Source organism: Lithobates pipiens, unplaced genomic scaffold (assembly GCF_037356315.1).
Source record: "Lithobates pipiens isolate NorthernLeopardFrog02 unplaced genomic scaffold, aLitPip1_a1.2 Scaffold_19, whole genome shotgun sequence".
NCBI lineage: Eukaryota > Metazoa > Chordata > Amphibia > Anura > Ranidae > Lithobates > Lithobates pipiens.
Window position 1 is genome coordinate 237988249 of NW_027507764.1, and position 25497 is coordinate 238013745.

The 25497-nt window shown below is 45.6% G+C and overlaps 1 protein-coding gene across 2 annotated transcripts in view; it reads right to left on the bottom strand.

The window, feature by feature from the left end:
* The window catches only part of LOC143996645 (sodium-dependent neutral amino acid transporter B(0)AT3-like), a 159171-nt gene that overhangs the window by 53807 nt on the left and 79867 nt on the right, over window positions 1-25497 (bottom strand). For both annotated transcript variants that reach the window (XM_077491820.1, XM_077491819.1), the window contains 3 exons: window positions 21596-21777; window positions 21003-21113; window positions 537-649 (listed from right to left, as the gene is read on the bottom strand). In XM_077491820.1, coding sequence (XP_077347946.1) covers window positions 537-649; window positions 21003-21113; window positions 21596-21777 — 406 coding nt within the window. The remainder of the gene's footprint in view (window positions 1-536; window positions 650-21002; window positions 21114-21595; window positions 21778-25497) is intronic.

The window sequence follows — 25497 nt, forward strand, 5'->3', positions numbered from 1 at the left end:
CCACGTCAGAGCCATTTGAACTATAATAACTATGGCCTTTCTAACAGTGTCTAAAACCTCCTCAGGATATTGATATGCCCTGGTGTTTGTGGATAATATCTCCAAGTTCGCTATTGTGGTCCCTTATCGCAATCGAACAGCCATTACCACAAAAGAATCACAGCAGAAGCGGCGCACATGCGCATCCTGCAGATGGAAATTCAGAATCACATATATACAGTATGTGATCCTGAGCGTCCCGGAAATAGGGCAGTCTGAAAGTGGTCAAAACTTATTATTATTATTATAATACAGGATTTAAATAGCACCAACAGTTTACGCAGCACTTTACAATATAAAAGGGAGACAATACAGTTATAATACAATAAAATACAAGAGGATTAAGAGGGCCCTGCTCATAAGAGCTTACAATCTAATCTAACTTAATTTAAAAGGCAAGTTAATGCATTAAAAACAAAAATGCTTGAATGAGAAATGCACATTTATGCATCCTAAGCAAAGTAACCCTGCCAAACAAATAATATAAAATTGCTTACTTCTCAGGGTTGTAACTTGAAAATGCTATCAATCCTCCAAAGCCCAATGAAAGAGAAAAAAAAATCTGAGTAGCAGCATCCAACCATACTCGTGGCTTTAACAAATTTTTTATCTACATTTGAAAAAAAACAAAAAAAAAATGCATATATTACTATAAACACTTGGTAAGTAAAGTATATACTCTATTTACAACCATGTCGTATATAGCGGTACAAATATATGATGTTACAGGTGGATTTCTTTCAATAGACTCATATGACAGTATGGAGTATTATACGTTATCAATTTAAAGTGAAATTTAATGTACGGACATCATCTGCATTTTTTTAGGGGGGAGACCGTTACCTCTAAATACAGTGATATTAAAGGTTTTTTTTCTTTTTTTTGTTAGCTAAAATAAAAAAAAGATGTTATACTTACCTGCTCTGTGCAACAATATCCTATTCTGGAGTCCCCTGCCAGCACTGTCCACTTCTTCTTCCACTGGGTGCCCCCTTAGCAAGCCGTGCCTCTCTCTCCTGAGTAGTGATGGCCGAACGGTTCGCCCGGCGGTCGTTTCGCGGCGAATTTCCGACTTTCGCCGTCCGCGGGTTCGAACGCCTTTTTCCGTCGTTCGCCCCGGCGGACTTACGTGTTTAATGTATACAAGAACTTTAACCTTTCGTGACACGTTTATCATGTGTTACAGGACAACCAATTGAGACATGACAGCTCATGGACACTTGGACATTCCCCCTAACCTATAAATACACCCGATCCGGTGGCCATTTTACATTCTTTCTTCTGTCACTGTAGGGAAAGGATCCTGTGTGGAGTAGGGACAGAGAAAACGCTAGCTATTTGGTACACAAAAGTTCTTTTCAGGACTGGTATAGGTGTTAGGTCAGCAGCCTGAGTTTCTTTTGTCAGTTTAGATAAAGGGACAGAGCGCTGTATGCTGCTATTTTAGGGACAGCTCAGCCAGATTAGTCTTTCTTCATCATCATCATCATCATCATCATTAGCTGTTACTATCAGGTCCACAAAAGAGCTGTTCCAGCTAATCGTTCCAGCCTACTCTTTTTTGCCAATTTGTATAGGGACAGGCAGGAAGCAGTGTGTCAGGCAGTGAGGATAATTTTAAAGACTTGCTGTTACTATTAGTTCCACAAAGGTTCTTTTCAGGACTGGTATCAGTGGTACGGTAATAGGCTTGTACACGTATAATATTCTTTCTTCCAAATATAGAAAGAATATTATACTTGACTGCTGCCCTTCTGCTGCAGTCTGCTAATCATTCACAACTCACTTGTTCCACAAAGCTCTTTATCAGGACTGGTAACTTGGTCTGTCTAGGGTGCTACGGTACATAGGCTTGGGTGCGGTACAGTCTGCTGTTCTGTAAGGACCGCTATCGGTCCACAATACATAGGGTTGCCGTGCACTACTGCTGACCGCTGCCCTATACTGCAGCAGTCCTTCAGCGGTATAGGGACTGACGCACAGTCTGCTAAACACTAATACACAACCTGCTTGGTCCACAAAAGTTCTTATAAGGACTGGTAACTTGGTATAGGGTGCTACGGTACATAGGCCTGAGTGCAGTACAGTCTGCTGTTCTGTAAGGACCGCTATCGGTCCACAATACATAGGGTTGCCGTGCACTACTGCTGACCGCTGCCCTATACTGCAGCAGTCCTTCATTGGTATAGGGACTGACGTACAGTCTGCTAATCACTAACACACAACCTGCTTGGTCCACAAAAGTTCTTATAAGGACTGGTAACTTGGTATAGGGTGCTACGGTACATAGGCCTGAGTGCAGTACAGTCTGCTGTTCTGTAAGGACCGCTATCGGTCCACAATACATAGGGTTGCCGTGCACTACTGCTGACCGCTGCCCTATACTGCAGCAGTCCTTCATTGGTATAGGGACTGACGTACAGTCTGCTAATCACTAACACACAACCTGCTTGGTCCACAAAAGTTCTTATAAGGACTGGTAACTTGGTATAGGGTGCTACGGTACATAGGCCTGAGTGCGTTACAGTCTGCTGTTCTGTAAGGACCGCTATCGGTCCACAATACATAGGGTTGCCGTGCACTACTGCTGACCGCTGCCCTATACTGCAGCAGTCCTTCAGCGGTATAGGGACTGACGCACAGTCTGCTAAACACTAACACACAACCTGCTTGGTCCACAAAAGTTTTTATAAGGACTGGTAACTTGGTATAGGGTGCTACGGTACATAGGCCTGAGTGCAGTACAGTCTGCTGTTCTGTAAGGACCGCTATCGGTCCACAATACATAGGGTTGCCGTGCACTACTGCTGACCGCTGCCCTATACTGCAGCAGTCCTTCATTGGTATAGGGACTGACGTACAGTCTGCTAATCACTAACACACAACCTGCTTGGTCCACAAAAGTTCTTATAAGGACTGGTAACTTGGTATAGGGTGCTACGGTACATAGGCCTGAGTGCGTTACAGTCTGCTGTTCTGTAAGGACCGCTATCGGTCCACAATACATAGGGTTGCCGTGCACTACTGCTGACCGCTGCCCTATACTGCAGCAGTCCTTCATTGGTATAGGGACTGACGTACAGTCTGCTAATCACTAACACACAACCTGCTTGGTCCACAAAAGTTCTTATAAGGACTGGTAACTTGGTATAGGGTGCTACGGTACATAGGCCTGAGTGCGTTACAGTCTGCTGTTCTGTAAGGACCGCTATCGGTCCACAATACATAGGGTTGCCGTGCACTACTGCTGACCGCTGCCCTATACTGCAGCAGTCCTTCATTGGTATAGGGACTGACGTACAGTCTGCTAATCACTAACACACAACCTGCTTGGTCCACAAAAGTTCTTATAAGGACTGGTAACTTGGTATAGGGTGCTACGGTACATAGGCCTGAGTGCGTTACAGTCTGCTGTTCTGTAAGGACCGCTATCGGTCCACAATACATAGGGTTGCCGTGCACTACTGCTGACCGCTGCCCTATACTGCAGCAGTCCTTCAGCGGTATAGGGACTGACGCACAGTCTGCTAAACACTAACACACAACCTGCTTGGTCCACAAAAGTTTTTATAAGGACTGGTAACTTGGTATAGGGTGCTACGGTACATAGGCCTGAGTGCGTTACAGTCTGCTGTTCTGTAAGGACCGCTATCGGTCCACAATACATAGGGTTGCCGTGCACTACTGCTGACCGCTGCCCTATACTGCAGCAGTCCTTCATTGGTATAGGGACTGACGTACAGTCTGCTAATCACTAACACACAACCTGCTTGGTCCACAAAAGTTCTTATAAGGACTGGTAACTTGGTATAGGGTGCTACGGTACATAGGCCTGAGTGCGTTACAGTCTGCTGTTCTGTAAGGACCGCTATCGGTCCACAATACATAGGGTTGCCGTGCACTACTGCTGACCGCTGCCCTATACTGCAGCAGTCCTTCAGCGGTATAGGGACTGACGCACAGTCTGCTAAACACTAACACACAACCTGCTTGGTCCACAAAAGTTTTTATAAGGACTGGTAACTTGGTATAGGGTGCTACGGTACATAGGCCTGAGTGCAGTACAGTCTGCTGTTCTGTAAGGACCGCTATCGGTCCACAATACATAGGGTTGCCGTGCACTACTGCTGACCGCTGCCCTATACTGCAGCAGTCCTTCATTGGTATAGGGACTGACGTACAGTCTGCTAATCACTAACACACAACCTGCTTGGTCCACAAAAGTTCTTATAAGGACTGGTAACTTGGTATAGGGTGCTACGGTACATAGGCCTGAGTGCGTTACAGTCTGCTGTTCTGTAAGGACCGCTATCGGTCCACAATACATAGGGTTGCCGTGCACTACTGCTGACCGCTGCCCTATACTGCAGCAGTCCTTCATTGGTATAGGGACTGACGTACAGTCTGCTAATCACTAACACACAACCTGCTTGGTCCACAAAAGTTCTTATAAGGACTGGTAACTTGGTATAGGATGCTACGGTACATAGGCCTGAGTGCGTTACAGTCTGCTGTTCTGTAAGGACCGCTATCGGTCCACAATACATAGGGTTGCCGTGCACTACTGCTGACCGCTGCCCTATACTGCAGCAGTCCTTCATTGGTATAGGGACTGACGTACAGTCTGCTAATCACTAACACACAACCTGCTTGTTCCACAAAAGTTCTTATAAGGACTGGTAACTTGGTATAGGGTGCTACGGTACATAGGCTTGAGTGCGGTACAGTCTGCTGTTCTGTAAGGACCGCTATCGGTCCACAATAGATAGGGTTGACGTGCACCACTGCTGACCGCTGCCCTATACTGCAGCAGTCCTTCAGCGGTATAGGGACTGACGTACAGTCTGCTAAACACTAATACACAACCTGCTTGGTCCACAAAAGTTCTTATAAGGACTGGTAACTTGGTATAGGGTGCTACGGTACATAGGCTTGAGTGCGGTACAGTCTGCTGTTCTGTAAGGACCGCTATCGGTCCACAATAGATAGGGTTGACGTGCACCACTGCTGACCGCTGCCCTATACTGCAGCAGTCCTTCAGCGGTATAGGGACTGACGTACAGTCTGCTAAACACTAATACACAACCTGCTTGTTCCACAAAAGTTCTTATAAGGACTGGTAACTTGGTATAGGGTGCTACGGTACATAGGCTTGAGTGCGGTACAGTCTGCTGTTCTGTAAGGACCGCTATCGGTCCACAATAGATAGGGTTGACGTGCACCACTGCTGACCGCTCACCTATACTGCAGCAGTCCTTCAGCGGTATAGGGACTGACGTACAGTCTGCTAATCACTAACACACAACCTGCTTGTTCCACAAAAGTTCTTATAAGGACTGGTAACTTGGTATAGGGTGCTACGGTACATAGGCTTGAGTGCGGTACAGTCTGCTGTTCTGTAAGGACCGCTATCGGTCCACAATAGATAGGGTTGACGTGCACCACTGCTGACCGCTGCCCTATACTGCAGCAGTCCTTCAGCGGTATAGGGACTGACGTACAGTCTGCTAAACACTAATACACAACCTGCTTGGTCCACAAAAGTTCTTATAAGGACTGGTAACTTGGTATAGGGTGCTACGGTACATAGGCTTGAGTGCGGTACAGTCTGCTGTTCTGTAAGGACCGCTATCGGTCCACAATAGATAGGGTTGACGTGCACCACTGCTGACCGCTGCCCTATACTGCAGCAGTCCTTCAGCGGTATAGGGACTGACGTACAGTCTGCTAAACACTAATACACAACCTGCTTGGTCCACAAAAGTTCTTATAAGGACTGGTAACTTGGTATAGGGTGCTACGGTACATAGGCTTGAGTGCGGTACAGTCTGCTGTTCTGTAAGGACCGCTATAGGTCCACAATAGATAGGGTTGACGTGCACCACTGCTGACCGCTCACCTATACTGCAGCAGTCCTTCAGCGGTATAGGGACTAAGAGTTTTGTCACAGGGTCATTTAAAAAATGACATGCAGAGGAAGAGGCAGGCCCTTCCGCAGGGGTGGTAGGGGTAGGGCAGGAGCAACAGGCTTGAGCCAAAGTGGGAAGTTGCAGAAGGTGCGTTCAATTACTTTAAAGGATGCACCAGACTTGGTTGAGTGGCTCGCTCAGCCTTACTCTTCTGCACCCTCCTCATCCTCTCGATCTGCACCCTCTTCTTCACTCTCTGCTATGTGCACCCCCAAAGACACTACCACCAACAACACGACCACCACCACCACCACCACATACCTTCCGCTTGAGTCACTGGAATTATTTTCCGATCCATATCAAGAGGACATTTCTGATGCGCAGCCACTCTTGGTATTGGATCAGGAAGAGGAGGTAGCAACAAGCGCTACTCAGCAGTCTGACGCCAGTACCCAGATCAGCCCAAGGAGGAGGTTGGTCCCCGGTGTTGCTGCCTACTCTACTTATAGCGGTGGGGAAGGTGACGTTGATGATGACGTGTCTAGTGATGTCACGTGGGTGCCCACAAGAGAGGAAGAGGAGGGGAGTTCAGAGGGAGATATGGACCAGCAGATAGGGAGGAGAAGCAGCAATGACTTACATTGCACAGCAGGGACAAAGCAGACTGCAAATGTATCAGGAGCGAGTCATCGACCATGTACGGTCACATCTGGCGCTCCCAGGACACCGGCACATGGCTCCGCAGTGTGGGCTTTTTTTAACGTGTCCGCTGCTGACAATAGCGTTGCCATCTGCAATCTTTGCAGTCAACGCGTTAGTCGCGGTAAGCCCAATACTCACCTAGGGACGACCGCCTTAAGAAGGCACATGAGCAGCCATCACCGAGCCCAGTGGGAGCAACGGAACACACAAAGCCACACTGCAGGCTCTCACCGTCCAGCCTCGTCTTCTACTTCTCCTTCTCCTCTCTCCTCACAATTGTCCTCCACTCCACCTTCCATCACGCCAAGCTCACATTTTTCTGCAAAAAGGCAGGCTTCCGTGGGCCTAATGTTTGAGCGTAAAAAAATGATGACGCCGGATAACCCTCTTGCCCAACGGTTGGCGGCTGGCTTGTCAGAACTCATAGCCCGCCAACTACTGCCATATAAACTGGTGGACTCGGAGGCCTTTCGCAAATTTGTGGCCATTGGAACACCACAATGGAAGGTCCCAGGAAGGAAGTATTTCTCAGAGAAGGGCATCCCAGAGCTATATGGCCATGTTCAGCGGCAAGTGAATGTATCTCTGGCACACAGTGTCGGTGCCAAGATACATCTGACCACAGACACGTGGTCTAGCAAACACGGGCAGGGAAGGTATATCAGTTTTACTGCCCACTGGGTGAACCTTCTGACGGCCGTCAAGCATGTAACCCGTGGCACCCGTGTAGATTTGGTTTTACCGCCACGGATTGCATGCAGGCCTGACTCTTCTTCTCCTCCTCCTACTCCATCCTCCTCCCTCTCCTCCTCAGCTGCCTCCTCCTTTTCCGCTGCTAGCGTCTCTTCCACTGCACCGCCCAAGCTCCCCAGAACCTATTCCACATGCCAGGTGAGACGTTGCCATGCCGTGCTGCGTCTGTTGTGCCTGGAAGCAAAGAGCCACACTGGCCCGGCACTCCTTTCAGCTTTGCGTTCACAGGCAGATGAGTGGCTAACACCGCTCAATTTGACAGTTGGTAAAGTGGTGTGTGACAACGGTGCCAATCTGCTTAGCGCATTGAAACAGGGCAAAATCACGCACGTGCCGTGCATGGCACACGTCTTAAACTTGGTCGTGCAGCGATTCCTTGTCAAATACCCTGGGGTCCAGGACATCTTGCGGCAGGCAAGGAAAATCTCGGCCCATTTCAGAAGATCTTACACGGCCATGGCTCGCCTTGCTGACATTCAGCGGCGACACCATCTGCCGGTCAGACGTCTTATTTGCGATTGCCCGACGCGATGGAACTCAACCTTCTATATGCTTGATAGGCTGCTCCAGCAGAAACGTGCAGTTAACGTCTACCTGTATGAACTCTGCGAAAGAAACGGTTCTGGGGAGCTGGGTTTTTTTTCACCGCGCCAGTGGCTGCTCATGCGCGACACATGCAGACTTCTGCGGCCATTTGAGGAGATCACCAAACTGGTCAGTCGCAGCCATGGCGCCATCAGTGACATGGTACCTTATGCCTTCTTTCTGGAGCGTGCATTGCGTCGTGTCATTGATCAGGCTGTGGAGGAGCAGGAGCGGGAAGATGAGGAAGTCGCAATGCTGGATGAATTCCCAGGGGGGGCTACTCTATCTGAGACAAGTCAACAACAGGAGTCTGATGAGGAGTCAGAGGAGGATGGTGCCGGGGCGGATGAGCAGGAGCAAGAAGAGCATGCTTTAAACCTTTCTGGGATCCCTGTTGTGCGAGGATGGGGAGAGGAGAATGAAGAGGACGACATTATCCTGGATGATGAGCAGGAGCCAGGCCACCACACCGCTTCCACTTTAGTGCAAATGGGGGCCTTCATGCTCCAGTGTTTTAATAGGGACCCCCGTATAAAAAGCATGAGGGTCAAGGACCAGTACTGGGTGGCAACGTACTTAGACCCCCGGTACAAACACAAAATGGCGGAAATGTTACCGCCGTCGCAGAGGGCTGTCAGAATGCAGCACTTCCAGGCCTTGCTTCGAGAAATGCTGCATTCTGCTTTTGCGTGCGCTGGCAGAGGAGCAATTCCCACTCCCAGAGAAGGATTTGCGGGTACCAATCCAACAGCGCCTGCAAGAAGAGGCCGGTTTGAAGATGTGTTGGTGACTTCGGATATGAGGTCATTCTTTCAGCCGACCCATCGACAGGTGTCATCCGGATCCAGCATCAGGGAACGCCTAGACCGTCAGGTGTCCGACTACATTGGGTTAACGGCCGATGTGGACGCTCTGAGGAGTGATGAACCCCTAGACTACTGGGTGGGCAGGCTTGACCTCTGGCCAGAGCTTGCCCAATTTGCAATCGAACTGTTGGCTTGCCCCTCATCCAGTGTCCTGTCCGAAAGGACGTTCAGCGCAGCAGGGGGGATTGTGACCGATAAGCGTACTCGCCTAGCTCACCACAGTGTTAACTACCTCACATTTCTAAAAATGAATGAGGCATGGATCTCGGAGGAATTCAACACATGTGATCAGTAGACCATGTATATGTCTATAAACAATTTTTGGAATCAAGCACACAGACCTTCTTAATTCATTTGGCTCACTTCCCTGACCCAAAAAAGCACACCGTACTATATGCCCCTACCCTCCTCTTTGAAGAGGTTGAGCGGTGTCATATTTCTACTGGGGCTGCTTATTATGAGGGGTTCCCACCATCCCTGTGCTGTGCTGACTTCCTCCTGGGTGTTCTTATTATGAGGGGCTCCCACCATCCCTGTGCTGTGCTGACTTCCTCCTGGGGGTTCTTATTATGAGGGGATCACACCATCCCTGTGCTGTGCTGACTTCCTCCTGGGGCTGCTTACGGTGCTGCTGTCAGCGCTGTATGTCACGGAGCTGCTGTCAGCGCTGTATGTCACGGAGCTGCTGTCAGCGCTGTATGTCACGGAGCTGCTGTCAGCGCTGTATGTCACGGAGCTGCTGTCAGCGCTGTATGTCACGGAGCTGCTGTCAGCGCTGTATGTCACGGAGCTGCTGTCAGCGCTGTATGTCACGGAGCTGCTGTCAGCGCTGTATGTCACGGAGCTGCTGTCAGCGCTGTATGTCACGGAGCTGCTGTCAGCGCTGTATGTCACGGAGCTGCTGTCAGCGCTGTATGTCACGGTGCTGCTGTCAGCGCTGTATGTCACGGAGCTGCTGTCAGCGCTGTATGTCACGGAGCTGCTGTCAGTGCTGTATGTCACGGAGCTGCTGTCAGCGCTGTATGTCACGGAGCTGCTGTCAGCGCTGTATGTCACGGAGCTGCTGTCAGCGCTGTATGTCACGGTGCTGCTGTCAGCGCTGTATGTCACGGAGCTGCTGTCAGCGCTGTATGTCACGGAGCTGCTGTCAGCGCTGTATGTCACGGAGCTGCTGTCAGCGCTGTATGTCACGGAGCTGCTGTCAGCGCTGTATGTCACGGAGCTGCTGTCAGCGCTGTATGTCACGGTGCTGATGTCAGTGCTCTGTATTACGGTGCTGCTGTCAGTGCTCTGTATCTCCTGCACCCTCTTGTTTGCCTACCCTGGTCCCTGACCTTCCCTCTCCTCCATTGCCTTCATTAGCTCCATAGTCCTGAATTGTCAGAACAATTTCCCAAATAAAAAAAAAATGCTTGTAGTTATCGATCCCAAATTCACCTCATACATGTATTATGCTATTGTCCAGGTGGTGGGACTACGTGCTACCCCCTAATAATTACCCCGTGGCCGCAAATTCGACCTAAAGGTTTGCGAAATTCGCCTCCCATTGAAGTCAATGGAGCCCGCGGCGAACGGTCGTTTTCGCGAACGTTTGTGTCCGTTCGCGTTTCGCGTTCGCGAAACGTCCCGTCGGAAGTTCGTCCATCACTACTCCTGAGCCAAACTGCATCTATAGACACACACAGTGTGGCTCGGCCACTCCTTCTGCAGCCTCCTTCCAGGATTTAATTGACAACAGCAGAAGCCAATAGCTCCTAATGATCTCAGAGTCTCCTATGAGACCAGGAAGAGAGAGTAGCATTTCTGTAGCTGGGACAGTGTGGGAGGACTCAGGTATTTATGGATGGTGGGGTGTGCGTGTGTGTGTGTGGGGGGGGGGGTATTAGAAGGTTTTTACCTCAATGCATAGAGTGCATTAAAGTGGTTGTAAACATACATTAAATCTGTCTTAGGCACATATACTGTATCTGTAGTGTTTACTTATCTCTTTCCAAATCTTTAAGTCCTGTATCTTTCTGCTGCTCCATTTTTCTGTTATCAGAATGATAACTTCTGACAAGTCCTCCGACACAGGAGATAAAAGCAGCTGGAAATTTGTGTCAGGGATAATCAGAGAGCTTGTCTATTCACATTGCAGCACTGCAAGTTTCTTCGTTCCTCTGCCTATGTGGAGGGAGGGGGATGGGTGTGCCTTTCCTTGAATCAGCTGTCACACAGTGTATGCCCAGACTAAACACCCACTGCTGAAACAGGAAGAAAGATTTCTAACACGGTGTGCACTTTGTAAAGAGTATAGAAAGCTGAAGACAGCAGATATACCTGTAAAACTTATGTAGGGAGATTTGTTTGATCTCTGTGTATCATCTGAGGCCGTTCATTTCACTGGATATATCCACTTGTGAGTTTGGAACCACATTAAGGATGTCAAATTGCCCATCTTTCTTGTTCAATTCATGCATTTCATTTATCTGGCCCTCCTTTCTCCTTGGGTATTCATATAACTCTGTATATTCTATGATTGCTTCATATAATACACAATACTCTGTGAGTAGGGGGCAGATTACCGACACAAGCTCTTCAGTGTATGAGAGCTGCAGCAACTAAAAGTTTAGCACTAGCTGAAGTATCCGGCATATGCAAATGCATGAATTGAACATGAAAGAGAAGTAAATTGTGTATTTAACACACTCTATCAGAGGTAAAAAAAAATGTTTTTATAAAGATGTTTGTGCCTTGAGTTTTGCTTTACCATCTTTAAAAAAAATTGCTGGTAATTCTGAAATTGTGAATTGAAATGCCAATCTGAAATAGTTTTTTTTCTGATGCAGATATTACATTCCATAATACACATGAACATACTGCGTGGAAGCCCGCAATACATCATTGCAGCATTATATGAGTGAGGTTTCCGTAGGATCTTATTACCGTAGGTTTGTTTTTCACCTCTTTTCACCGTTTTTGTAGTGCTAGCACCTATTGTCTTGAGTGATTATTATAAAGGTGCAGAATATTGGTTAAAGATGTTCCTAGTGATATTTGGTATATGGTTAGTTCAGTTGTAACAATTGCACAATATTGGTTAGGGTAATTAGAGTTATATTGATTGTTAGTTTCTAATATTTGTGTTTTTTTATTCTTGCAAACACTATTGTGTTAAATTTAAAATGGTTCTAAAGGTAAAATGTTTTTTACCTTAATGCTTTAAAAATGGTTTGCCACCTGCTGTGCCCTACTAACCCCCCCCAAAAAAATGTATTAATCCAGTGTGGTGCAGAGTGATTTGTGCCCTAAATGAATGGGCACAAATCGTATCACATTAAACTGCATGTAAAACACACAGGAACGCGCTGAGCATTCCTGTGTGATTCCTAGTGTGAACCTGACCCTAAAAGAACTAGCATTTGACCTGCTGCACCTACAGTTTATCTTCATCTCAGTAGGACATACTCCCCAGAATTTATAAAGACTAGTGCAGACAGATTTTGCAAACGTTTTTTGCATGCGTTCTAAAAGTGGTGCAAATCGTACTTGAATTAGTCACACGTTGTGCCACGTTTACCCTAGGTTCACACCTATGCGTTTTTTTGTGCATTTTGCAGTTTGAAGAAATGCGCTAAGTTAATTTAAGATGGTTTCCTATGGTACACGTTCACATCTATGCACTTTGCGGCCGGTGCATTTATGAAAAGGGTCAGGGACTTTTTTTTCACGCTTTGCGTTTAACCACTTGACCACTGGGCACTTAAACAACCTTAATAACCAGACCAATTTTCAGCTTTCGGTGCTCTCGCATTTTGAATGACAATTACTCAGTCATGCAACACTGGACCTATATGAAATTTTTGTCCTTTTTTTCACACAAATAGAGCTTTCTTTTGGTGGTATTTAATCACCGCTGGGTTTTTTTTTTTTTGTGCTATAAAAGAAAAAATACCGAAAATTTTGTAAAAAAACGAATTTTTCTTTGTTTCTGTTAGAAAATTTAGCAGATTAGTAATTTTTTCTTCATAAATTTTGGCCAAAATTTATACTACTACATATCTTTGGTAAAAATAAGTACAAATTGGTGGATATTATTTGGTCTTTGTGAAAGTTATAGAGTCCACAAGCTATGGTGCCAATATCTGAAAATTGATCACACCTGAAGGACTGACGGCCTATTTCAATTCTTGAGACCCTAACATGCCAGAAAAGTACAAATACCCCCCAAATGACCCCTTTTTGGAAAGAAGACATTCCAAGGTATTTAGTAAGAGGCATGATGAGTTTTTTGAAGTTGTCATTTTTTCCCACAATTCTTTGCAAAATCAAGATTCTTTTTACTTTTTTTTTTTTTTTTCACAAAATTGTCATATTATCAGGTTATTTCTCACACACAGCATATGCATACCACAAATTACACCCCAAAACACATTCTTCTATTACTCCCGAGTATGGTGATACCACATGTGTGAGACTTTTACACAGCGTGGCCACATACAGAGGCCCAACATGCATGGAGCGCCATCAGGTGTTCTGGAGCACCCAGGACAATTCTGACATTTCTCTCCTACATGTAAAAATCATAATTTATTTGCTAGAAAATTACATAGAACTCCAAAACATTATATATGTTTTTTTAGCAAACACCCTGGAGAATACAATGGTGGTCTTTGCAACTTTTTATCTCGCACGGTATTTGCGCAGTAATTTTTCGAATGCTTTTTTTTGGAAAAAAAACTGTTTTGTGCTTAAAAAAAAAAAAAAAACACAGTAAAGTTAGCCCAATTTTTGCATAATGTGAAAGATGAAGTTACGCTGAGTAAATAGATACCTAATATGTCACTCTTCAAAATTGCACACGCTCGTGGAATGGCGGCAAACGTCGCTACTTAAAAATCCCCATAGGCGACGATTTACATTTTTTTTACTGGTTATATGTTTTGAGTTACAGAGGAGGTCTAGGGCTAGAATTATTTATCTCGCTCTAACGTTCGCAGCGATACCTCACATGTGTGGTTTGAACACCGTTTTCATATGTGGGCGGGACTTACGCATGCGTTCGCTTCTGCATGCGAGCACATGGGGACAGGGGCGCTTTAAAAAAAACATTTTTTTTTATTGTTCATTTTACTTTATTTATTTTAGTTTGAAATTTTTTCCCCAAAAATAATTTTTTTGATCACTTTTATTCCTATTACAAGGAATGTAAACATCCCTTGTAATAGGAATATGGCATGACAGGTCCTCTTTACAGTGAGATGTGGGGTCAATAAGACCCACATCTCACCTCTAAGCTGGGAAGCCTGAAAAAAAAAAAGATTCTGGCTTTGATCGTATTAGCGATTCGGTAGAAGCACCGGAGGGCGGAGGGCGGCGGGAGATGTCTATGGCTGGGTATTGCAGGGTATCACCGACTATGGCTGGGTATCTCAGAGCATGGTGTTGCAGAGTACTGCGTTGCAGAGCATTGCAGGGTATTGGCGGGTGTTGCAGAGCATTGCAGAGTGTTGCAGGGTATTGGCGGGTGTTGCAGAGCATTGCAGAGTGTTGCAGGGTATCGGCGGGGGTTGCAGAGCATTGCAGAGTGTTGCAGGGTATCGGCGGGGGTTGCAGAGCATTGCAGAGTGTTGCAGGGTATCGGCGGGGGTTGCAGAGCATTGCAGAGTGTTGCAGGGTATTGGCGGGTGTTGCAGAGTGTTGCAGGGTATTGCAGAGCGTTGCGGAGTGTTGCAGGGCATTGCAGAGTGTTGCAGGGCATTGCGGAGTGTTGCAGGGCATTGCGGAGTGTTGCAGGGCATTGCGGAGTGTTGCAGGGCAATGCAGAGTGTTGCAGGGCAATGCAGAGTGTTGCAGGGCAATGCAGAGTGTTGCAGGGCATTGCAGAGTATTTGCAGGGAATTGCAGAGTATTTGCAGGGAATTGCAGAGTAATGCAGAGTATTTGCAGGGAATTGCAGAGTAATGCAGAGTATTTGCAGGGAATTGCAGAGTAATGCAGAGTATTTGCAGGGAATTGCAGAGTAATGCAGAGTATTTGCAGGGAATTGCAGAGTAATGCAGAGTATTTGCAGGGAATTGCAGAGTAATGCAGAGTATTTGCAGGGATTTGAGGGGTTAATTTTCGGTGAGCAGCGATGTGGGCACTGCAGATGCAGCCCACATCGCTGCTGACACCGATCTCTTCCCCCTCCGCTGTACCGATCGGTACAGAGAGGGGGAGGGAGGAACCGGCGTCATAACATGACGCCGGCTTGTTTACAAGTGATCACTCCGTCATTTGACGGAGCGATCACGTGGTAAACGGCCGCGATGAGCGGCCGTTTACCGTGATTCGTGATGCGCCGGGTCCACTGGACCCAGCGGTCACGGATGCTCTCGTGTGCGCGCCCCAGGGGGCGCGCGAGAGCAGAATTCTGGGAGGCCGTTAATTAACGGCCTCTTAGAGTTAAACAACCGCCCTGATGCCGTTAATCGGCAATGGGCGGTTTTAAGTGGTTAATAGACTTCAATGCAATCACACCAGAAACACAAGTGTTGTGTTTGTGATGTGATTTTTGATGCATTTTGCATTTTGCTTTTTTATTTTTCTGTTTAAAACACTGAATATAGCTGGTTGCTAAGAAGGTGGCGGGAAGCTGGCCACCACATCCTTAACAATTGATGACGTCACAAGGGGTGGGCTCTCAAGGTGACCTCATCAGATGGCCACACCCCATGGCTATACAAGAGATGCCACATAGCGGGCGACAACAAAATGGAGGAAGTCAGCCACAGAAGAAATGCGGCCCCCAAAGCACCTATTACCACCATGTTGAGGGCATGCGACCTGGTATGGTTCATGAGGGGGGGTTCTCTAGCTCACCCCCACTCTTTACTGACCTGCTGGGCTGGATACTTGGATAAGGGTATGGTATGGATTTTGGGGGGGACCTCAATTGGTAAAAAAAAAAAATGGCAGTGATCTGCGATTTTTATTGTGACTGCGACATTATGGCAGACACATCGGACATTTTTGACACATTTTTGGGACCATTGTCATTTATACAGCAATCAGTGCTATACAAATGCACTGATTTCTGTGTAAATGACACTGGCAGTGAAGGGGTTAACCACTAGGTGGCAGTGTAGGGGTTAAGTGTGTCCCAGGGATGTGTTGCTGACTGTGGGGGGCGTGGCTGTGTTTTACACATCACTGATCTCTGCTCCAGTCACAGGGAGCAGAGATCAGTGACACTGTTGCTAGGCAGAACGGGGAGATGCTTGTTTACTTTAGCATCTCCCCGTTCTTCCTCTCCGTGAGGCGATCGTTGGTATCCCCACAGCGATCGAGTCCGTGGGACCCGCGACCCGACTCATGGAGCTTCCCACGGGCGCACGCACCCCCGCCGCCTCTTAAAGGGCAACATTCAGGTACGTGATACTGCCTGTATGTGCCCCTCTGCTGACATATATGGGCATGGGGTGGTCGGGAAGCGGTTAAAGAAAGGGGGAAAAAAAAGTAAAACGCAAAATTAAAACTGCATGCAAAAATGCATAAAAAACAAGGGTTTAAAAACGCAAAAACGTGACTGAAAAATGCATCAAGCGCAACCCCATAGATGTGAACCTAGACTGAGAGCACATGTGAGACACTTCTGCAAAACCTTTCTCTGTATTAGCATTATTACAATTTCGTAAGATACAAACTCTCTGTATTTTATATTGAATTTGGTGTGGGTATTGCGCCACAATTTAGAAGTGAAGCAAATTGGAACTACTTTGCTGTCAGAACCAAAATTGTCACAGATGTTCTTAGATTCAGGTGCAACACATTAACGAGGGCAGTTAATGCTAGAAAAGCGACTCAGTAGTTTTATTGAATTACCCCCACTGTTTCCAAAGAAACACAACAGTATCATGTCAAATGCAGCCTCTGAACTTCCATGTGTACTGTTCCATTAAAGTCTATGACAATTTGTTGACCCATGTACACAAGACCATAGTAAAATGACAAAAAAAAATCACAGAGCCACAAAAAAATAAAAAATAAAAAGGATGGGCTAAAAAAAATAATGCACAGTCCTAAGACATGCAAGAAATCTGGTAAATTGGTGGAACCCAATAAATATGTAAAAGAGTGCTAAAAACAAAATTGTGGTGTCCTGATATTTAGATGAAAATTGGATAATGGTAGTAAGTAAGAAAAGTACGGGTTTGATAAGTATTGAGTGTAAAGCCATTGGATGTGGTGGTTATAGAGAGGGTAGGGGGATATGAAGGTTGTTCTTGGCAAAGGAAAGGGCAGAATAATCTGCTTTCTCTATGGTTTGAGTTAAACTGTCAGGCTTCAGGGTTTTTAGGTAAATAATAGAATAGGATTTAGTAGGATTCCCTAGCTCGCAGTCTCCTAATCTGTTGTTTCTCACTGACAACAATGCTTAAAGAGTAACTCCACTCTTGTTGAAAAAAACATTCCCCTCTGGGAGATCTATGTATATTGCAAGGGTTTTAATAAACGTTGTTACAGATTCCTATGTTTTATTATTCTGAAGAAATAGCTGTTTGTTTTTCCGTGTCCATATGGAAAGTAAATCTAATGGGAGTGATTCTATAACTATCAATCAGCTGCTGCACGTGTAGGGCTCTAATAAGGAAAATGGCAGGGTCTGCATCCCTTTAGACGTGATTTCCCCTTGGGAGTATGACCAAAAAAAAAATTGTTTTGTAGGGGTTGCCAGCCAAACATACATGCAGGAAATTACATATCTGGGGGGCATTCTGTACACCATCTGTGTACACCATGCCTCCAGGCTTCTATATTGTAGGGGTGCAACGGATCATCACTGATCCGTGATCTGAACGGGTCACCCCGCCAATACTCTGCCATAACCCGCCAATACTCTGCCATAACCCAGCCATACTCTGCCATAACCCAGCCATACTCTGCCATAACCCAGCCATGCTCAGCCAATATTACAGTGGGGGGAGATTGTGGATATTACAGTGGGGACTATATGGTGGTGGAATTTTCACAGGTTTTTGCAAATTCAATTATTATTTGCTGATCTGAAAAATGATCCGATCCGTGACTCTGATCCGAGGAACGATCCGATCCGTGAGTTTTTTGATCCGTTGCACCCCTACTATATTGCATTACATTTTACAGAAAACTACAGCGCTGCAGATTAAAAACGAAAGACAATTCTTAATACAATTCAAATACAATATGACTTGTGTCGCAAATGCAATTAAAAAAAAAGTTCTTGATTCATTGTATAATGTTCAAGAGAAGGTCAAAAATTTTTGGAAAAGTGAGGCATCTCCCATTTCTTTTGAAATATTGGACAAATATGGTATAAAGCCCAGCTCCCCATGGAGCTTTCTGACAGGTATATCCAAATCAAACAGGCGCAGCATTTTTTTAGTCCTCCCATCATTCTTACCTCTTCCTCTCTACCTTCTACTTCGTTATCAGCTCTCTCAATAATGAACCCTGCGGTAGCCCTTTCAAAGCCATAACCAGAAGAGCAAAGAAAGTGATGAATTTTAAAGAGACAGAGTTGTTTTCTTTTCAGGGGAGTGTGAAGCCAATGAAGAAACTGGTTAGGGGGCGTGTAAGAGAAAAGTGGTAGGAGAGAGAGATTAGTCTTGTTGCAGAATTCATGATGTTTTGTAGAGTTGAGTCTAATTAGTGAAGTACAAGACAGAAGGATCTGGTAATCAAGTGAGAGATTGTGAGCATGGGAATGAACAATGACTTAAGTGGTCAAGTGGTTAGGAAAGGGCATGTTCTGAAAATGGTTAACAGGTGGAAGTGACAGGAATTGGAGATGTTCTGAATATGAGGGGTTAAGGTAAGGGTTGAGTCAAGGATAACACAATCCAATAGTCTAGGGGAATACAAAAACTTTTCCAGGATCAAGTGTCTGCACAGTGCCGAAACTGAACAAAGTGTGCATAAAGCCTCATACACACAATAGGACTTTGTACAAACTTTCCTGTGGATTTTTGTACAAAGGGCGTCAGCCCTAAACTTGTATTGCATACACACAGCAGGACTTTTTCAGCCAACTTTCACCTAATCACATGGTTTTTCTGCTCTTTACCTCCACCTTTGGTCAATTTCTGTATTGTTGTCTGATCTTTTGCATTGGATCTGAGCATGCGTGTTTGTACTTTATACAAAAGTTCTACTGTTTTCTGTACACACGATCAGACTTTGCTCCATCGGACTTTTGTTGCCAGAAAGTTTGTCCATTCGCACAGCCAACAAAAGTCAGATGAAAACCGAAAAAGTTTGTCCGATGGAGCATACACACGGTCGGATGTTGCTCCAAAACAGCTAATTTGCATGTTTGTTGTCAAAAAGTCTATTTGTGTGTATGGGCCTTTAGACTAAATGCTATATGTATGACTAAAAAGGGCTACCTCAGCTTTTGAGGATATGTTAGTGACATTTTACAAAATCCTGTAGGAGTTTTGTGAATCAGCTAGTATAGCATCCTTTACTTAGGTAGGTGCTAGAGTTGAGATTTTTGCCAGTTTGGGTAAATTTAGGCAGGCCCCATTTTGTTTTGATCTGTAGAATGGAGTGGCTTAGAGTAAGTAGGCTGGTGACTCACAGCTAGTTTCATAGCTCCCAACTGTCCCTGATTTCAAGGGACTGTCCCTGATTTGGAGCAATGTCCCTCTGTCTCTCATTCCTCCTCATTTGTCCCTCATTTTGGTCTGATCTATATAAAATTCACTTTTTATCTATCAAAAAGTGTTTCTCCGTGCTAAACCTTTCATCCGATTTCTAATTTGCTGCATTTGGAAATTCCAAAAGCCATTATAAAGGAATAGCAGCGGTAAAAAAAAAGCACTTGTGGGTTTAACAAATCTTGTTTTTTTTGTACAATTCCCCTTTAAGGGGGCGTGACAAGGGATTTGTCCTCTTTCTGCATACTTTTGCTGATAGGTGTCCCTCATTCCCATCTCAAAAATTTGGGAGGTATGTAGTTTCACTTTTTGGTTACATCCCTTCTGCTTCTAGAGGCTTCTAGAAAGGAGAAGAAGAAGGGTGGAGCTGTCTGGGGTATTCTGAGGAGCCCTGACCAACCCCAATCTGCATTGGCAGGGAGCAGGCCTCCTTAAATATCCAGGGTTAGCCCAGCTGGGGAGGAGTCGTTCAGGCGTAAGAACTGGAGATGGAGTGTTAGGCTGTCAGGGCCTTGGAGGGAGCCCCCCAGGCTTGGGGGGGGTGACCTTGGACTGGGGCTCAGAGCTGTAAAAGAACCACACACAACCCAAGGGGTGACTTAAACAGAAGCAGGAGAGGACAGTGGAGAATGCTGCCAGGCAAGTCTGAATGAGGGATTCATCAAGTGTCAGTGAGCAACAGGCACAGTCAGGAAAGCTGGGAGAGGCATGCCGGAGAGGACTGGGAGTGTGCAGTCAGAGGTGGATACAGAGCAGGCAGGAGTGACTATGATTTTACCTGCAGTAAAGTAGGCCGCTGCAGTTGCAGAGGACTGTCAGGGCTTGCAAAGGGCTGACTGGGATCAGTAGTCCATCAAAAATGTGAGCTAGCACTAAAGACTTTTCCTATTTTTGTTGCTACGCTAAAGGGGCCCGCAGTCCCTGCCTGTAATAAGGAACTTTGCTAAGGCCTGGCTGAAACCTGAGTTAGGCTAAGCCATGTGCTAGCTGAGCCTGAAGCATTGTGCTGGAGGGAGAAGGAAAGTTAGTCTACAGCAAGTGTTGTGCAGAAGGAGAATATCCAAACTGTCTTATACCATGCATGAATCATTTTCTGGGCATCCCATGAATGCCTTTACCCCATCCAAGTTCTAAACCCTCAATAAAATACAAAAACAAAGCTGATGGACTGTTCATTGTCTGGAGAGTGACTGGAAGTGAATGCCAGTCTGGGCAGGGTGACAGGTGGAACTACTACATTATGCAGCCCCCCACTCATAATCAAGTTTTTTTGTTAAAGCTGACATTTAACCTTTTGTTAGCTGTATTACAATGGCATGCAGACTTTGAGACTATAGCCAAACTAGATAACTATAATAAGAAAGTAAACCATTCTTCTGCCCGTATTTATAGTCTTCTAAGTAGATACAATTTGCAGGATTAATACAACACTGGGGCTGGGGTTGTCACACTTCATATGCTGTTCATAAATAAATAAATAAACTTACATCTGGAGTAAAAAGGTACCTCAGTCCATCAATTGCACCAGGCAATGTGAAACCACGAATGAGAAATATGGTTAGAATAATGTAAGGGAATGTAGCAGTAATGTAAACTACCTGTTAAAGAAACATAAATATGAGTAAATAAAACTAGGTAATATGCATTACATGTTATATTATACAGGATTGGTCTTTTCTGCACTACAGTATTCAACAAAAGAAAATACTAATGAGAAGTCTTCATCCGTTATTTACTCCTGTGTAGTATATTGATGTTATAAGAAATATACAGTAGATGGCAATGCATCTGCACTGCTGTGCAAGATGGTGTACTGCAATTCAAAATGGTGCAGGTACTTATTATTTCCACTGAGGTGCATTGACAGCCCATTCAAAGTGAATGGGTGGCTTTAACGCAATGCATAGTAACATGCAACATACAGCTTGGTAATACTTGTACACTAATGCACTGCAACAGATCATGGGCCCTCAAACATTGCATAACACCCTATTTCTAAAAAGAGAAACAGCATTTCCTTATATATGAAATAACGCAAGCATTAACACATTGCAAAACAAACCTTTTTTTTTAGAATTACCTTTCCTGTAGATTGAATCCCTCTTATCGTGCAGAGATATACAGCGCCCCACGCTACTGCTAGAGAAATCACCATCCACCATTGCAAATCTCCACTTTCATTGATAGTTGTGGTTATGTTTAATGTTTTTCTGTACCAATAGTAGTCAACTGTGCTACTTCTACTACACTCCTCATACGCACCTAAATAATTTGACAGTGTTTTAGAAATAGGTCTTTCAGTTAATTGTAGATTTCACAATGCATTAAATACATAATATAAAACATAACTGACCCACCACAATATAACATATAGGGAATATATGACTACCGGTAATACCCCAAACTGTAACAAAGATTTGGAATAGAGCTGCCATGAATGACACACTAATAACTATAGGGCATTTTGTTGACCGATATCTAAAATAGATATTACAAATAGTTGCATTAGGTAGATGTGCCCTGCCATAAATAAATAGCTCTGAACCTGTACTGCACAGCACACAAGCAGTGTTTATAGCAATGACAGCACTGCTTCTATGAAAGGCTACTCTTTCCACAAGATCGAATTTTTGAATATTGAACTCAAACCAAAGCCAACGCCCTGAGCATAGATTTTCCAATCAGCCATCATACTTCCAAACTGCGCCATCTTCTCCATCCCACAACCAGGCACACGTGGCAGCACTTCCTTATCCTTCTCTGCAGAGCGGGGGCTACTCCCCCGTCAACGGATTGGTGCAGATACTTTCTGGAAACTTCAGCGCCCGCCTCTTTCTTTTTGCAGTGCACCAATACTTTAATGGAGTCCATTTTAACCCTTGCAGCACTGGTGTAAAATGTCAAAAGACCAGGCTGGTACTCTCCCATGAGCAATGAGACACTCTGGTTCTTCCCCACATTGTTGGAATGCTTAATAAGACAGTATATACGAAGTAAAGATATTACTTGCCACTTTCCCATGGAGCCAGATGAAATTCCGAAATAGCTGTAGCCAGTTGATATGGGCAACTGCTGGAGATATAATGCCTTGGCCACATTTGGCGCCCAATGTGGGGCAAAGCCCCAAGTCTCTTTAGGCCTAATGGTTGCCTCCGGAGTTAGGGAGAGCTGATGTCCATCATTGTAGAGTGTGTTACAAGGCATGATGGGGGGTAATGCAAGATGAATAGGTGGGCACCACACACTTTTTAAATGCAAAGAGATTTATTGTCTCTTGAACAAAATGTGGGAGAGAGGGTTAGGGCCAGGACACCCTTAGGTAGATGCAAGGATAATTAGCAGACTCCGAGACTTCTATAGGTGGACAGCTATACAGATGAAGGCTTCCAGCCAGACACCACTTCTCTATAGGTAGGACCACTGTCTCATATGGCAACAATCTTGTAGCTGTTACTAATGGTAATGGTATTCAACTATTTGCAACTCTAACAGTTCTCCATACACTCTCATTCACTGTGGGTCTTCACTCAATGAGCTCCCAGTCTCTCTCTCTCGCTTCAGTTCCACTAGCCACTGGATCACCTGAGTTCTTCCATTTAGCACTCTGCATCTTCCTCAAGAGTCACCCCTGGTTCCTTGCTGGGTCCCTGGCTTGGCACTCACTGATACTCCTCAAGCTTCACCCCCACTGTCCCGCTGGGTCCCTGGCTTGGCACTTGCTGAAGTTTTCCCACTTCTTCACTGTCCCCAGCTGGCGAGAAGTCTGCTCTAGTACTGGCCTCAGCTCACTCACTGCAGTCTCCGGTAGCAAGGGGAATGGTCCCTTATTAGCGACAGTTTCCCTTTTACCTCCGACAGCCACTGATTCCTCTTTGGGTGGAAGCTGCCCTCCTGCTTCCGGATAGGCCCTCAGACAGCCTAGCAGCCAGATGTCTCCAGGGTAGGCCTAATGCCGCGTACACACGATCAAATTGTCCGGAGTACTTAGTCCGCCGAAACGCATTTCACCGGACAATTCGATCGTGTGTGGGCTTCAGCAGACTTTTCCAGGGTAAAGTCCGGCGGACTTAGAAAGTATTTTTGCAGTCCAATCTTTCCAGACTTGGGTTTCAGCGGACAATACGTTCGTCAGTATGCTAGTCCGGCGGACTAAGAATGATGCATGCTCAGAAGCAAGTACGAAAAGGAAGCTATTGGCTACTGGCTATTGAACTTCCTTTTTCTAGTCCCGTCGTATGCGCTGTACGTCATCGCGCTAGCAAACGCCGGACTTTCTGTGTGTCCGTGTGGCCAAGTCCGTTCGGTAGACAGTCCGCCGGACTATCCGCCGGATTTTTTGCCGGACTAAGTACGCCAGACAATTCGCTCGTGTGTACGCGACATTAGGCTTATGGCCTAGCATCACAGGGCAACATGACACACATCCACCCAGACAGCCGTCCATGTGGCACAGAACCCCGATCACCTGACTCCACCCAAATAAATAGGCTCTTCCAGCAGGCCAAGGGACCCAAGAAAATTCCTGGCCATTGGCTGAGACACCCCAATTATTCATAATCTGTCCTTGCTATGCCCTTGTCTTATCCAATGTCACCAGATACCCGGCTACCTAGTGACAGAAGAGAGAAATGCAGCAATTCCAGAATTAGAGGGAAATTATTTGATCTCCAAACAATTGGCCAAGGCAACTAAATTTAATAGCAGCCCCGCCTAAACATTAGGGTGCTACACATTCATATAGCTGGGGTCTGCCGCAAGATAGCCTCATACCTTCTATGAATGATTCCGGCCTGTTTCTTTACAGTTTACAGGCAAGTGGACAGTTTTGCCTCTTGTTGGATCATGGAGGATGATTTTAATCAAGAGGAACAGCCTCTCAATCATGCTCATTTATGTGTTGCTTGTAAACGTGGCCTGGAGCTATTCATAGACATTGCCCTCCCAGAAGTCTAAATGTTGTGCATAGACCATGCAATGCATTAATATGATTTAAAGGGCTGCTGAGGTACTCATTTACAGTGAGAGAAAATCCACATCTGCCTTTTGCTTACTGTTTTTTTTTTCCCATCCTTTAATGGTTACATCATACAGTATGTCAGTGAAAAATAAAAAAGAACATGCAGTACATATCTGCAATACATATATCTGTTTTATCCCTTTAAAGACCCTACAGCAGGCATGTCCAAAGTCTGTCCCGCGGGCCAATCTCAGCTTGCGTTCCGGTTTCGGACAGCCCGTCTGGTAATTATGACATGTATATCTTTTGTGGCCCCCAACGAGTCCCCAAGTCCCGGGGGCCACAAATGATATATATGTTGGCTGCCTTGGAGGGGACAGGGAGGGAACGGGATGAGTTCAATACATACACGAGAATTTCCTGTTTAGATGGCGGCCTCTGTAAAAGGAAATCCCGTCTCCTGCGCTGCCATTGGATGACTGTTCTGTCCATCATAGGAGGCATGACTTTCTATTAAAGAGGCCACCGAGAAAAAATTTCTCCTGTATGTCTGATGGTGCTTGTCCTGCCCCCTCCCTGTCTCTTCCAAGGCTGCAGATGGGCATGAATCAGGCTGCACTGATGGCAATGGTGATTCTGCATTCATGGCAACGGGGTTTGCTACATTCATGGCAATGGTGGGGCTGCATTCATGGCACTTGTGAGGTTGCAGATGGGCACTGATTGGGCTGCATTGATGGACACTGACCCTTATTTTGCTTCACAGTTCTTTATTTAAAATTGAAGATTTTTTTTTTTACCGAAACTTCCTTTTTAAAGCGAAGGTGCGTGTAATAAGCTGAAACATACAGTATATCCACATAACATGCCCAAACTCATCGTTTCACCACACACACAGCCACAAAGGCAAGGAAATTCTTGTTGGGCAGTGTATTAGTGCTCAGACAAACACACTTAGAACGGATTTTAATGGTTTAAAGAATGTCGGGCAAAATGGTCGGCCCTCACGCATGTTCACTTTATCA